This window comes from Melanaphis sacchari, unplaced genomic scaffold (assembly GCF_002803265.2).
Source record: "Melanaphis sacchari strain LSU unplaced genomic scaffold, SCAv2.0 Contig47_pilon_pilon, whole genome shotgun sequence".
Classification (NCBI taxonomy): Eukaryota; Metazoa; Arthropoda; class Insecta; order Hemiptera; family Aphididae; genus Melanaphis; species Melanaphis sacchari.
Window position 1 is genome coordinate 927,679 of NW_020271320.1, and position 15,054 is coordinate 942,732.

Below are 15,054 nucleotides of genomic sequence, written 5' to 3' on the forward strand. Positions count from 1 at the left end.
TTAATACTACGAAAAATTACTAAATTATAATAAATATTAAATTGTTTTTCTTTTTAACAAATACAGTGTTTATAAATAATTAATATGTGAATAATAAATGATTAAATAATTATTTATATATATATTGTGCTGACAAAATTCTACAATAATATACAGTTTTTAAAATGTAGTGATACAATTCTTTTGAAATTAAAGTTGAAAGGTCCCATCAAGTTTATGGTGTTCTGGGGCCCAATCGATCCTTAATTCGGATTTGTCAATACCTCATACTCAATAATAAATAATAATATAATAAAGACATTATGGTTTATTATACTCAGTGTAAGGTTTATTGACTTATTGTGCACAGTCTTAGAATAATTCTGTGAATTTGTAATCTAGTGATAAGCAATACAATTAATAAATGATAACTGTTGTCACCGTTGTTATCTATGCCTTGTGGGCTATAGTATACGTCTTCGAAAAAATAAATTTATTAACTGACACTGTTTTTATGTTACTTTGAACTATTAAAACTTAATATTAATTTTTTTTCTTTTGACTATTTTGTTGTTAAAAATTGAATAGTCTATGAAATGGCTTCACCAAATATTTCTGATATATCCAATACACTAACAATATTAGAAGATGGTGAGTTAAAATAAATGACATATCTATTTAATAAATTTCAACATTACCTACAAAATATTTTAGATTAGTTAAATAAATGTTATTGAATTTTTGGTATCTAATATATTTTAAACATTTTTTTTTTTTTTATCGGGATATTCTATTTTATTACACAAAGTCACTTATTCAATAGAATCAGAATAAAGTTAAATTTTCCTTGCTTTCTTTGAAATTTTTTATATATTTGTATTTTAGTTTATTTTTAGAAATGTATAAAAATTGATCCATTTTAAAAGTAATAGTCAGATACACTCATTATATAACAATAGTCAATAACTATACAATTTTTTGAGGAATTATTGAGTATTGCCACAAATTCATATAATTATTATGTGATTGTAAATATGCAATCATTTACCGATGACAAGTTTTTAGAATCAAATATTTTTATAATTATTTATAATTATAAATTTATTTATAATTTACTAGTTCATAATCAGATTTATAATTTAAGATCTATAATTATTGAACTAATGTTAGCATTTAAATAATACATTATTTATTTTTTAGATTATCTTTCCCAATTTATACCTATTAATACTGAAGATAAATGTAAGAATATTGTTGTACAGCTTACTGCAGAAGAGCAGCTGAAAAAATTAAATAAAGGTAAAAAAAAATGATAGCTTGTTTATTATATATATTTTTTAAATTTTGTTGTTAGGTAATCAATTGTAAAATCTATCCAATAAATTACATTTTAGGTTTAGAATATGTTGACCAACTTATATGTGAACAAACTTATAATAACCATGAAGAATTATTTAATCAAGTGACTTGGACTGAAAACTTAGAATCTATTATAAATGAAATATCATCACAAATCCAGGTAAATATATAATTACTTCATGATTTAAAAATATTAAGTTGCAATATGTTTTATACTAGAGTTGGGTTACATTATATAATATATATCAATATCAGTGCAATTTTTGTTTTCCCTCTCTAGTCTGCATACAATATAGATAAAACGTATTCACAAAAATCTCTTTTTATACTTTTTAAGTGGTCATAGATTAATATTGGCAATATTGCCCATTATAAAAATTATAGAGAACAATATTTTTAAAGATTTGAAAATTAGTATATTAATTTGTTTATCTATATGCCATTTATGATATCTTTATGATTCTCCACTTATTCTATCTCAAGTGGTTCTTAGTCATTATAAAATTACATTTTACATTATATCTAAATTATATTTTTGGTATTTTAAGTATTTCTATTTTTTTTTAAATTTCTTCTATCATATATCAATTTGTATTCTATAAATACTAAACATAGGTTTTTATCAAATTCATAATATTCATAATAAACCTAACCTATCTCAAAATATTGACGTGGTCAATGGTTGAATTATTTTTTCATAAACTGCATTGATAACTTCTGATATCTTAGGCATGTGTATTTATTCTTTTTAATATTACTGTCATTAAGAATTTATAGCTATGTTTAATAGAAAAATACCTCTATAGTTCTCTGCCTTATCATTTTTAAGGCCATTTATTTCCCAGTCAATTTCTCTTGTAAAGGTCCCTCAATTTCCACTTCTACTGAGTGGTATTCAAGTTTCTCATTCTCAGTATTATAGAGTAATGCATTTAGTAGCTTTACGAAGAAATCTTTAAATTAATTTATTATTTGTATCATGTTGTTATTAGAGTTTTATTTTTATTTATCAATATCTTTATTTGTAGTTTATGATTTCTTTTAATGGTACCATTTAATAAATAAATTATGTTGACATTTTTTTTTTTATTGTATCTATTTATTTATTGTATACCATAGGCATACTTACAAGCTGTGGCTTTCATGTACATGCACAACTTGTTCAATTTGACAAAACACATGAAAATGTGATGTCAATTATATTGTGATTCTTTTTAAATATTAATAGTTTTTTTTTAATTTTGTTTTCAAACTCATGTCAGTATAGTTTCATATTCATATATAAAGCATGAATATGACCTGTAAAAAAGTATTTTTGTATATTTTGTTTCTTGAAAAAAAAATTTCAATTCAATAATTTCCTTTTCAAATGTTGTTTACAAATTATCTGTTAAATACAGTAGATGAAAATTAAAAATTCAATATTTTTTATTCAGATCAATTAATTTAAAATTTCTATCAAAAAAAAAAATGCCATTTTAAATTTTAATCTGCTTATCTTTATACATATCATTTTATTTTTATTTAATAGTTATAAAAAGAAATGTTTTATTATTAATTTAATCCTTATTAAAAAGTATAATGTTACCACCAGATTCATCATTAAAAAAAAATTATTTTTTTGTTTATTATTATTTCCTATCAAAAACTTTTTTTTTTACATGAAAAATCTTAACTTATTAGTTTAACACTTTTTGAAGTTTTGTTAGATATTTTTAAGACGAGTCTAAAATAATTATTTTAATGAAGTTAAATTTAAATGACTATTTTATTGGAATTTAATTTTGCATTATGTTTAATAACACATTCATTTTCTTTAATTAAAATCAGTAGAAGAATAGATAACAATTTAAAACTATAAGAACTTCAACAGTTATTCTTAATTGAGTTGAATACTGTATTCTGTAATAACCAACAAGTTAACTGTATGTTTTTTGAAAGTGCGTATTATTGGGGATATTATTATTGTCAATCATTTTTGCTAAAGATATTTAAGATGAATACAAAATATATTTTTAAACATATTAATAAGAAAATAGGTAAATTTTTAATTTGGTGGCTTAAAGTACCTAAATTCCGGCTATAATTATTTTCTTTGAAGTAAAAAAAAATGAATTGTCCAATAATATTTAAACCAAAAACAAAATTTTATTTTGTTAAGTAATATTCATGTATTATACAAATGAAGTAATATGCTTGTTTATTGTATTTTTTAGAACTTACAATCATCAATTGAACTACTTAAATGTAAAATTGTAGATTTATTCGTTAAAGTTCAAACTCAAGTTATCATACTAAATAGATTACATGGTATTTGTGATTTATTAAGGAAAATTATGAGGACACAAAGTTTAACATTGCAAGCACTAGACAAAGAAAATGTTATGTCATCTCATTTGATATTAGAAATTAGTATGTATAAATTCAATTTATTTAATATATTAATTAATGGTTTTTATTTTTTTTTTTATTATTATTATTATTTACTTTAAAAATATTATAAACACATTCAATGAAAAAAAGAGTTTAGATATGTGTGTAGAGTATAAGGGTAGGTTTATAAACCATAATAAAAAAGTATTGAATGTAGCATGCTTAATGAATTACTTTATATTTTAACTTACTTTTACAAAATACCTAATTATATCTAATTTTAATTATTCACAAAAATTAATTTAAAATTTTAATTTTAATTGATAAATAATAATTTTGGTAAAAGTTCTATGAGAATGACTATTTTTAAATTAAGAGAGGCTGATATTTTGAAAGTTGTATAACAAATATAATGTCATTATATTATAATATTCTTAAACATAACCACATTGTCCAAAAAAGTAGAGTGGGCTTCAAAACATTCTAAGCCTCTTCTTTTTCTAATTACGCTTGAGTCAAGTTATTTTTATGACTATTGACTGTTCTGATCCAATATCGTGACTTGTAATTATTATTTATTATACATTTGATTGGTATTTTTTTTATAATATTAGCTTTGTAATTATTTTGATTATTATTTTTTTTTTTTTTTTAATAATAATTATGAAATACAAAATGACTACATTACATTTCATAGTTTATTTTTTTATCAATATGCGTCAAATTAAAATTTGTGACTTTAATTTAAGAATTAGAATTAACCCTAACCTAACCTTACTTGTTTTAAATAACTTTATTATAGTTAAAGTACTAATTATAGTATGCTTTGGTTAGAGTATTTACTTAATTATTTATATTTATTAACACAATAGTACATTTGTATTCTTTTTTTTTTTTTTGCAGAAGAATTAATTGAAGATAAAGATTTAAAAGAAATAACATTTTTAAGCAAAGATTTAATTAAATTAAAAAATTTTTGTGAAAAAAAAAATGTTAATGGATTGAAATGACATAGTTTTGTTATTATTCATTTATATACTTTATGGTTGATCTTAAGTCTTATCTTATGGTATTGTAAATATATTTTATAATTTATAACATTATTTTATTGAAAATTATATAGTAATATCTTTTATGTTTCTGTTGTCAGATTATATAATATGTATATTATATATGCTATATTATTATAATATTTATTAAAATGTAGATTGTCTATATGTTAAATAATATAATTATTCTATTAATATATGCAATTTGTATTTATTTGTTTTGAAATGCTTCTGTCTAGAATTTTTATCACAAGTAGTTGGTTACCTACTTTATTTAATAAGTTATAAACATTTAAAACTATATAAAAGATTTATTAGCGTAGATATAGTAATAAAGAAAATTAGTATTTATGAAGTTAGATTATTAGGCAGTTTGCATCAATTGCATAATACATATAGTCTGGTCCACAAAATATAGTAACATTTATGAAATGATTTATGTATCTATCAATGTTTTGTTCTTTATTACCATTAAATGTGTCAACATTTATTAAAGTCCCATCAATATATCCAGCTATGTAAAAAAATCCTTATTTTTCTAAACATGTTGTCGCAATGATATGGCCTTATACGTCTACTTTACAGAATCATTAATAGATATATGTTTTAATAAAATCAACTACTCATAGGATACATCTACTAATAGAAACAAATCAAAATAAATTCTTACTTATAAAAAGTTGTTGATTGTTACAATTAAATAGCAGAGTCAATTTATTCTTTACAATTATTCAGGAAAATTTTATGAAAATACATAAATACAAAAGTTCATTAATTTGTTTTAAAAAAAATGTTCTAACAGAAATATTAAGTGGTATGTTCTTCTTAGCAGTGTAACGGACAATTTAGTTTAATTTTAATTATTAATAGAGAAAAATTACCAATAAATAATAATAATAAACAAAATATATTGAGTAGATTACCCACATTTAAATTTATGGATACAAATAAAAATATGGAGTTCGCTATTTGAAGGTAAAAATGTAAAAAAAGAATTGTTAGTTATAATCTTGGATTTCAGCTGATTTTGTCACTTCAATTAGAATAAGAGAAAAAAATTATAATGAAATCCTTAAACAACTATTTAATTTTACATTAAAAAAAAATCAATGTATTTGTAAAAATAAGTACTAAATAAATAAATTATATATTAATTATGAAAAAATATGAGAATATATTTAAAAAGCGATTGAAACTAAAACAACCATAAATTATGGATATGATAAAATAACTCTAGACAAATTTGAAATTACTAGTGTTAAAATTTAATTAAAATGTATTTAATTTAATAATTTTGGAGCTGATAATATTAATATGAATAATTTTAAATGAAAAGAATGGAATGAGCTTAAAAATAATTGTTATATAACTAACTTTATTTATTTTAAGTCAATTGAACCTGGTTAAATGAGTTATCTTATTAGTAAATGTAAAGAACACTCCTCCTTCTATGAAGTCTTTGATTAACTTTTTATTAAAAAAAAAAACAGCTATATTACTATCATTATTTATTATATTCAATAATTGTTTATCTATTAGAGAATTCCTAATGAATTGTTGAACGCGTACTATGTTTCTGCACTCAGCTGGGTATTCATTTTGAACAGTATCATCACACAAAAGAAATAACACAGTTTTTCGGAAAAGATGTTCTGTTTTATTAATATATGGAAAATTATCTGCATACAATTTAAACGATGTTTTGCACAAAATACACTACACTATACTAAAACCGTTTTAACACTACTGAAGGGCGTCCATCGGCAGGCCGGGTTTAGTGTTCATCCAAAAGGCTTGCCCGGTCTGCTCGTTGGGTGACCGATTCATGGAATTATTATACATAAAGAAAATTCTTATTCATAATCCATGTTCTTATATAGCAGGGGTTCCTAACATAAATATAAAAAAGCAATTGCTATAAATGCTATACCATTACAAAAAAAAAATCCTAACATTAAAAACTGTACTAACTATAAACCAATAATATTCATGTTAATTCTAAACTACTTGAAAAATAACAATGACAAAATTTTTGAATAAAAATAAATTCTTTAGTAAAAATAATTTTAGATTTAGAAACAATATATTTACTACAGATCCACTTTACTATTAAAAAAAAAACTATATCAGATCAATTAAATCCAAGAAAATAAATAGTTGCTATGTTTAAAAAAAAACCATTTGACATTTTTGACCATGATATATTAATCAAAACTCTAGAATACTGTGGAGTCAGAGGTGTCAAAACTAAATTAAGTTTTTTCAAGACATATCTCAAAAATAGTATCAAATGATTAAAATCATTAATATATTTAGTAATGAGTTACCTATAAAATATTCTGTTCCTCAGGATACAGCACTGGGTTCATTACTATTTATTATTTACACTAGGACTTCTTAACTGAAGTATTGATGGATGCAAATAATATAACTTTTGTGTTTAGTGGTGACTATTTAAATAATATTGAGAACAAAATAATTATTGACCTGAACAATATTAAATCCTGATTGGATAATAATTTTCTTCAAATTAATTTTGATAAATCCTCATTTTTGCAATTTAAAATTAATAGTTTTCATAATCTGAAGTTTGATAAATTAATATATTTTATACGCTTGATACTATAGGTAAATTGTTATTGTTCTGCTATTAAAGAGGCAAACTCAAATATTTAGACATGTATCTTGACGACTGTTTAAAATTGAATTTACATATTGATAAAGTAATAAATATATACCTAAGAAATTAAATTTTTCTAAGTTTTTAAAACTCTGAAAATGTTTTCTCTGTAATAAGTACAAAATTACAGTATACAAAGCTTAAATATAATCTACTTATAGACTCAGTCACGTATGGTATTGCCCTCTAGAGTTCTGCTAATAAAACACAACATTAAATTAGAGACCACATTAAATTCATTAATTAAGTACTTATTCAGCAAAACACGTTTTCACTCTATTATTTTACTATATAAACTATTAAAAATATTTAATTTTACTCACCTTAAATTATTAATTGTTTGTACACTATTATTTAAGTATAAAAATACTATTACTTCAACATAATATTAATACAAGATTTATAAATAATTGTAATATAAATATTCTTAAATTAAGAACAACTATTGCACAATCAAGACTGTACTATGTTTTTATTAATTTTTATGTCAAATTTTAAATTAATCCTCAAGATGTTTATAAACCCATCAGTTTTAAGAAACATATTGTTGATATCATTGTAAATAAATTGTGAACATAATTCATAATATAAGATTAATTTTACATTATTTTATTGTAGGTATATATTTTATCAATTCGCTTTACTATAATTATAAAATGTTATTTCTTTGAATGTAAATTCAATTTCCATGCATGTAATAGAAATTTGATTAATGATTATAATTCTCATCTCCGCACAGCCATTGGCTTGGGGATTACCAACTCTTTTTAGTAGAAATTGTATTTTTTGTTATTCAATAAATTAATAAATAAAAGTGGTATCTATATTTTTCACTTTTCATTTTTTCGTGGAAAAAAATTTAGATGAGAAATGAAAAGTGCAAAATGATAAGTTAAAAAATCAGTTGGTGAAACTTATAGTCTGCAAATTTTTTCCTTGCTTATAGTACCAACAAATTTTAATTTTAATTTTTCACTAATTAAAAAATGATAATAATTAACAACAGTTTGTAATTAATACACTTTATGATAAGAATGCTATTTGTTCAACTATAAAAGTTAAAAAAAAAAATTGATTTCTGCATAAAAATACATTGAAAATATAAATTGTAATGTAATAGGAGGATTCTTAACATTTTTCATACTCCATTAAAAACATATTAAAATTAAATACCTAATCCTGATATGTTATTATAAGTTTAAATACTTACAAAATTCATCAAATTCACGATATGTAATTAATGTTGTACTCATTTTTGAAAGTAGTAAAAAATATTTAATATTTGATAATTTATTACTAAATTTCATATAAGCTTTTTGTTTAAGTGAAAATTATAAAAAAAAAATTATAGCATAATGCTATTATATATTTTTTATATGAAAATTTGAAGATATATATAATTTATATAATGCAATAAATAGAATCATATAATTTAATGTTTGTTATTAAATATTTAACTTCAATAAAAATAAACAGTAATTCCTAAAAAAAGGTATAACTTCTTAACATTTTCGATTAACTACGTAATATGTACAAAATAGTAGTTACCTATATAAAAATTACATTTTAAATTCTAAATGGTAACTTAATTATGCTTAGGAAAACACAATTATTAGCTTATTATTATTATTTTATAATTTTTCTTATAGGTAGGTACTAACAATCCCGGATCAAGAGCTTCAGGGGCCCAGGGGCCAATACATGATTGTGGGCTCCCCATCAATAAAAACAATTCTTTAAAATTATAAAATTATACAATAAAACAAATTTAAACATTTTTATTTAAGTATGATAACTAAAGAGCAGATTTTTAGGTTCTTAAAAGCTTAAAATATGATGCTAATATGTTCTAAAAAAACCCTAAAATATTCTCTAAATATTCTTTAAACTTGTAAATATGCAGATAATATGATTTGTTTTTTTTCCAAAATAATTCAATTAAAACAATAAATAACTTATGTGCCATTCCTTTTTGGAAACATATAAAATATTTAACTATAAAAAATACAAAACAGTTCATAGGTTTATGAATACAATGAAATATATTATATAAAAACAAAATAGTTTAATAAAAACAATACATAACTTGTATGGCCTTTAGTAACAGCTAAGTTATTTAACTAGAAAATATAAATCAGTTCATACTTAGTTACCTTTATAAATATAATGAAATATTAATAAAAAAACAAATAAAATTAATAAAAACAAAATTAGTTCATACTTAGTTACCTACTAAACTATATCACCATCAGTCGTAAATACTGTATCATTTGTTTTATTATACGACTCTATCCACTGTTTATGTAAATATTTTAAACTTTTGTTAATTTTCGGTATTTAAAAAAAAATAAAAATGAATATTACAAATTTAACTAAATCGTCAGACATTAAAGTTAAAATAATAAACAATATGAAAGTAAAAATAGATTTATTATTAGAAATCATTCTTATCGCGTTATTATAAGATCGTATAAGTACAATCATGAATTAAGAGTAACAGAATGATCATCATTACCAATTTGATTACAAACAAGTAGATAATTGGATGATTTTTAATTTTTATCATTCTTATACAAAATAATTTTTTTTCCTAGACAAAATTGTTGCTGGAAAATATCACAAATCAATAAATTAATAATGTATATTATGATTTTTTATGAACAATAATAGAATATTATATTCTAAAATATGAAAAATAGGCTAAATATTCTCTTAAGTCTAAAATATGCTAAATAAATTTTTTCCTACGAACTCTGTGATGGATAAGTCGTCCACATTTTTCACTCTCATAAAGCTGCATAAAACCAATAAAAATATGTAAAAACCTAAAAATCCGATCTCTAATGATAACGATTGATGAGGATAAAAATATTAAAAAAATATTATATTTTTATTAAAAAATATATTTACACATAAAATTAAGTTTTGTTTATGTAAACAGTTTTAGTCGGTAGGTATCTAAATTATGAGTATCTATGACCGAGACAGTCACATAAACAAATTTTCCAAATTCTATTTTTAAATACAGTAATATCAAAATATATGCCTATTCCCAACAAACACAAACATGGGTATGACGCTATGTTTCCCCACTTACCATACTATAGGTGGTAAACACGGTCGACGGGCCCCATCGACTGTTAGCTCAAACAAAAAAAAAATAAAAATATTTTTGTAGGTAGTACTAATGTAGGTACTATAAAAAGTACAAATTATCACTTATATCATATTCTTAAACTAATTTATATCTTACCAGTAGTAAATATAAGTAGGTACTTCATTATTCTAAAATTTCTCTGTTGTATAACTATAAAATAAAATATTAATATTTGTAATTTTAAAGGATTTCTATTTACTATTTACTATTTATTAATAAATATGTTAATTATTAATTGAGTAGGTACCTATTGACATTTGATAATGTGGTTTCATTATTATTTAATTTTGTATTATATATTAATATAAGATAAAAAGTGAGTATACATTTATAATTAAGATAAGAATGACGCATAAAAGATAACTGATAAATTTCAATGAAACATTTAAAGTTTCTAAGATATAATATGGTAAATGGTAATATGGTTATTATAAAGAATATTATATCTAATACTACGATCTTGTAGTTGTATAATATGAACATCGGATCAAATATTAAACATTAAAACAGAAAATTAGTCCATTAATTAAACAATTAAAATAATAAAATGTGGAGCTATCAATAATGACAGAATAATGTACCATAATATATCTAAAACAAAAATATATGCTAATGTAAGTAATTTCCTTTTATAAATGTTATTTATATAATAATATGCGATAGCAAAAATAATATTAATTTAATTATAGTGAAATTGAAACGATTTTAGCGTGTATTTGTGTGTCTTTATACTCATAATTTTAATTTCGAATTAAAATTTTGCAATATCGTTCATCCATAATATGAATTTATAACTTATTAACATAATATTTAGCTGTTTGCCTTTTTCATAGTTGTCTTATACAGTTCTGCGTTTAATTTTAATGTAATTATTGATATACCTATAACATATATTAGTTTATACTTTATATTTAGAGTATACGGAAGTCAAAAAACAAATTTCTCATCAATAAGCTAAACTGATAAACAAAGTAAAAATTACATTCCTAATTGAGGATTGTTTATACTTAAAATTTCATTGTCTTTGGTCTAGTGACTATACTAATATATTATAAGTACATATTTAGATTTAACCTATTGTAACTTAGAAAGTCTATAACTATATATAGGCCTAGCCACCTAGGATAGATTTAAAAATGGCGTATAAATATTTTAACACTAGCAACCGAAAAACTGCAATTTCACGCTGCGGTATGGTTATCATAGGTCTATGATTGAGCTGTTTTCATACTTAAACGGGCTAAACGTTAGTTGTGCAATAATATTACTTTCACCATTTCTTGTAACAGATATCAGATATCTACTGACTATTCTGTTAGGCTTCTTTGATATTGACAAATATGTAGACATAACAATCACCCAAAAATATTAGGTAAAGAAGCTTAAACATTAACAAATTTTAGAGAATATTCGAGTAAATCCATTACATTTGATACCTATTTGTATTAATAAAATTAAATAAATTATTAATTTAAATTAATTATAGGTGATATAATTTAATGCAAAAGAAATGATTTAAATTTATAAGTAATAATAATAATTATACTAAATATTCAATTGCAATTTTATTCTTATTTTTAGTTTAATTGAAAATAGACAATCAATGATAAAAATGATAACCGATTAGTCCAATAATTTATTTTTACCCATCATATTCATGTCTAAGATTTTTATCACACTATTCAGGGTGCTAATATTAAAATTAAGGATTATAAGTACCTATTCTATTAGCACCTCTACGATAGAATACGCCAATGGGTCAATTCGACTCTGAAATATTTATTGTTATATTTATGAGTGTTTTTTACGCATATATCATATGAATTGGTTATGATAGGTATCATTGCAATATGAATCAATTATTTCTATTCTACAAATTTAAGGTTCTAAATTAAAATGAACTCAACTAAACGTGAATTAAAGTAAAATATTTAAACAATTTAATATTTATTAAAATGTAATTTAACAAGTCCCGAAAACACTGAATTCCTGCGACCTTTTGTATTGCGGGGGAGTCCCGAGAAAACTTTTTGAGATTCATAAATTAGGACTCCTGTATAGAGGACATTATAAGGACATTCTTGCCTCTTGGTTGGTTCCTAAGACTCCCTTTGCTACTTATTCATGTGATATAAATTATCAATAGGTTATTATACTAGTGTATATATAGGTAATAGCTTGTAGGTACCGATAACTAGGGATGATCGATTGTTTTAATAAATCGATAAATTCACTATGCAAGAATCGAATAATTTTTTTGAATTTGCAAATTGTCCATTTTTATAAATACATCTATGTACTTGTAAATGTATTAAATTTGCCAGTATAAAATACTTTTATCTACATAAGTGATAGGTAGTTTGATTTTAGTTTAGAAGTTACAAATAATCACTATTTATTGATTAAAAATGAAGTATAATAGTATGAAATACTTAGTCTATGTTAAAAAAACATAAGAATATTGTAATTATTGGTAATTGAGTGATATAGATTGTAATTTATGGATATATATCGCCTGAATGTAGGTCGTATTCAAATATTTGGTCATATCTAATAAGTATAGAAACACTAAAAAAAGTCGTTTGTAAATCGTAATATGAATAAACAATCATTCTTGACTACAATCTTTGAGACAACGTATTTTTTTTAATAATTTAATAAATTATTGTTTATTGATTTATAATAATAATTGTCAATATAATAAACTTATGTTTATCAAATTGATATTTATTATTTCCTCATGAATTTTTTTTTTTATTACCTATAGGTAATTTGTTTTGTTAGAACAATAAATGAATAATATTCTAATCTTAAAAAATTAAATTGTTACACCAACGTTTATGTTTATTGTATTAACAACAATTGTTTTTATTTTATGGAAACAGATTTTTAGAATAGGTAATGTATGATTATTAGATATAGACGATTATTGACTGGTTATATTGTGTTAAATAGAAATTTTCATTAATATGATAATTAGATTAATATTTTGAATAAATTAGTTTGTTACATTGATAAATTTCATTTGTGGATATTATAAATTTCTTATTCATTAGAACTTATTTATAAAAATGAAAATTCGGTCGATAACATTATTAATAACTGTTGATGGTATGCTATAGAAAAAATGTAATTTAAAAACAACAATCAATATTAGTTATTACAAAAAATAGTGGTTGTTACTTATTATTTAATATTTACATTTTACTACACATGTTCATTGTTTATTGTTCAATTTATAAGTTAATATTTTTATAAACGCCAATAACAATTTTTTTTATACTCTAGTGTTAAAAAAATTTAGAATATTAAATAAAACATTAATCTTAATATTAAAATATTTGTTATAATATTGTTAATTGTTTATTTTAAAATCCAGATTGTTATAAAAAAAAATCAAGGTAAGTATCTGATAAATAGTATAATTGATCAAAAATTTTAATAATAAATAAATTGGAGTCCCGAGTAAGACATTTATATGAGATAATATTTTTGATGTTATCATCGATAAAATACAATTTTAGTTGATTCTTTCACATTAATTAATATCAAATACTGAATGGTGTGAAAATGTCAACTAATTATTTTTCTGATTTTCTTATATAGATTTGTATTTCAATACTAAAGAGTTAAAATATTGCGCTTTGTATGTTCTCATAGTGATTTTGAAAAACTTATGTTTCGTTTTAAACATTTACACAATTTATGAATACTAAACCTATGGGCTATATAGCCTATAGGGCGAGGACGTCGCATCTGAGTGCGTTGTTTCCGTCTTACACACATACGACATAGTAAATTTTCGTTCTCCGGTTTCAATAATGTGCTTTTAGTTTTGATGTTAGAGTGAATAATTGACCTATCATAAAATTTTTAGTTAAGAACATTATCTGTGTTCTCTTGTTGGTTTTTTATGATGTATTAATTTTTAAGTGAGTTATAAGTATGAAAAATATAAATACTTGAAATTGCTCACTTTAAATCACGACATTTACTTGTTTATCAAACTGATCACATTCTAGAGCCAAATTGTTAAAACGGGTAGAAATTTCTCTCTATATATTATTTTGTCTTTTTTAACTGTTCGGTTTCTTTCGTGAATAATTTTAAAAAAAAAACTGTGTAAGCGCATATTCTTGCCGTTTGGATACCAGCACAGTGCCACTGAGTGGTTCCGTCAACGGCACCCATAACTTCGCAAAGCATTGCAGCAAACATTGATTTCACATACATGAATTAAATCAACGGTCCAATCGGGAACGACGACGACCAGTAAAATTTGTCAAGTGGTAACATCATGAACAAAACATAAGAGTTAGGAACCCGTCGGCACCTCCCTTGTCGTCTGTCGACGACGCGTTTGAAACGGTGGCCTAACGCGCGCAGTATTAACGTGTACAAGTATTTATTATGAAAACAATCGAAGTAATTCGATTATGATTAAAATAATAGAATAA

At 22.4% G+C, this 15,054-nt stretch overlaps 1 protein-coding gene across 1 annotated transcript; it reads left to right on the forward strand.

Moving 5' to 3' along the window:
• Window positions 1-465: 465 nt before the first annotated feature.
• On the forward strand, window positions 466-4,721 carry LOC112598354. The gene is made up of 5 exons (XM_025344779.1): window positions 466-630; window positions 1,180-1,278; window positions 1,374-1,498; window positions 3,555-3,750; window positions 4,615-4,721. The coding sequence occupies exons 1-5, from the start codon at window positions 576-578 to the stop codon at window positions 4,719-4,721; spliced, it is 582 nt and encodes a 193-aa protein (XP_025200564.1). The 5' UTR covers window positions 466-575.
• The last annotated feature ends 10,333 nt before the right edge of the window (window positions 4,722-15,054 follow it).

Bases quoted from the DNA above. Each gene is read 5' to 3' on its own strand.
- LOC112598354 (XM_025344779.1), top strand. From the start codon at position 576: ATGGCTTCACCAAATATTTCTGATATATCCAATACACTAACAATATTA. The intron at 1,279-1,373 runs GTAAAAAAAAAT...ATTACATTTTAG, and splicing joins GCTGAAAAAATTAAATAAAG to GTTTAGAATATGTTGACCAA. The intron at 3,751-4,614 runs GTATGTATAAAT...TTTTTTTTGCAG, and splicing joins TCATTTGATATTAGAAATTA to AAGAATTAATTGAAGATAAA.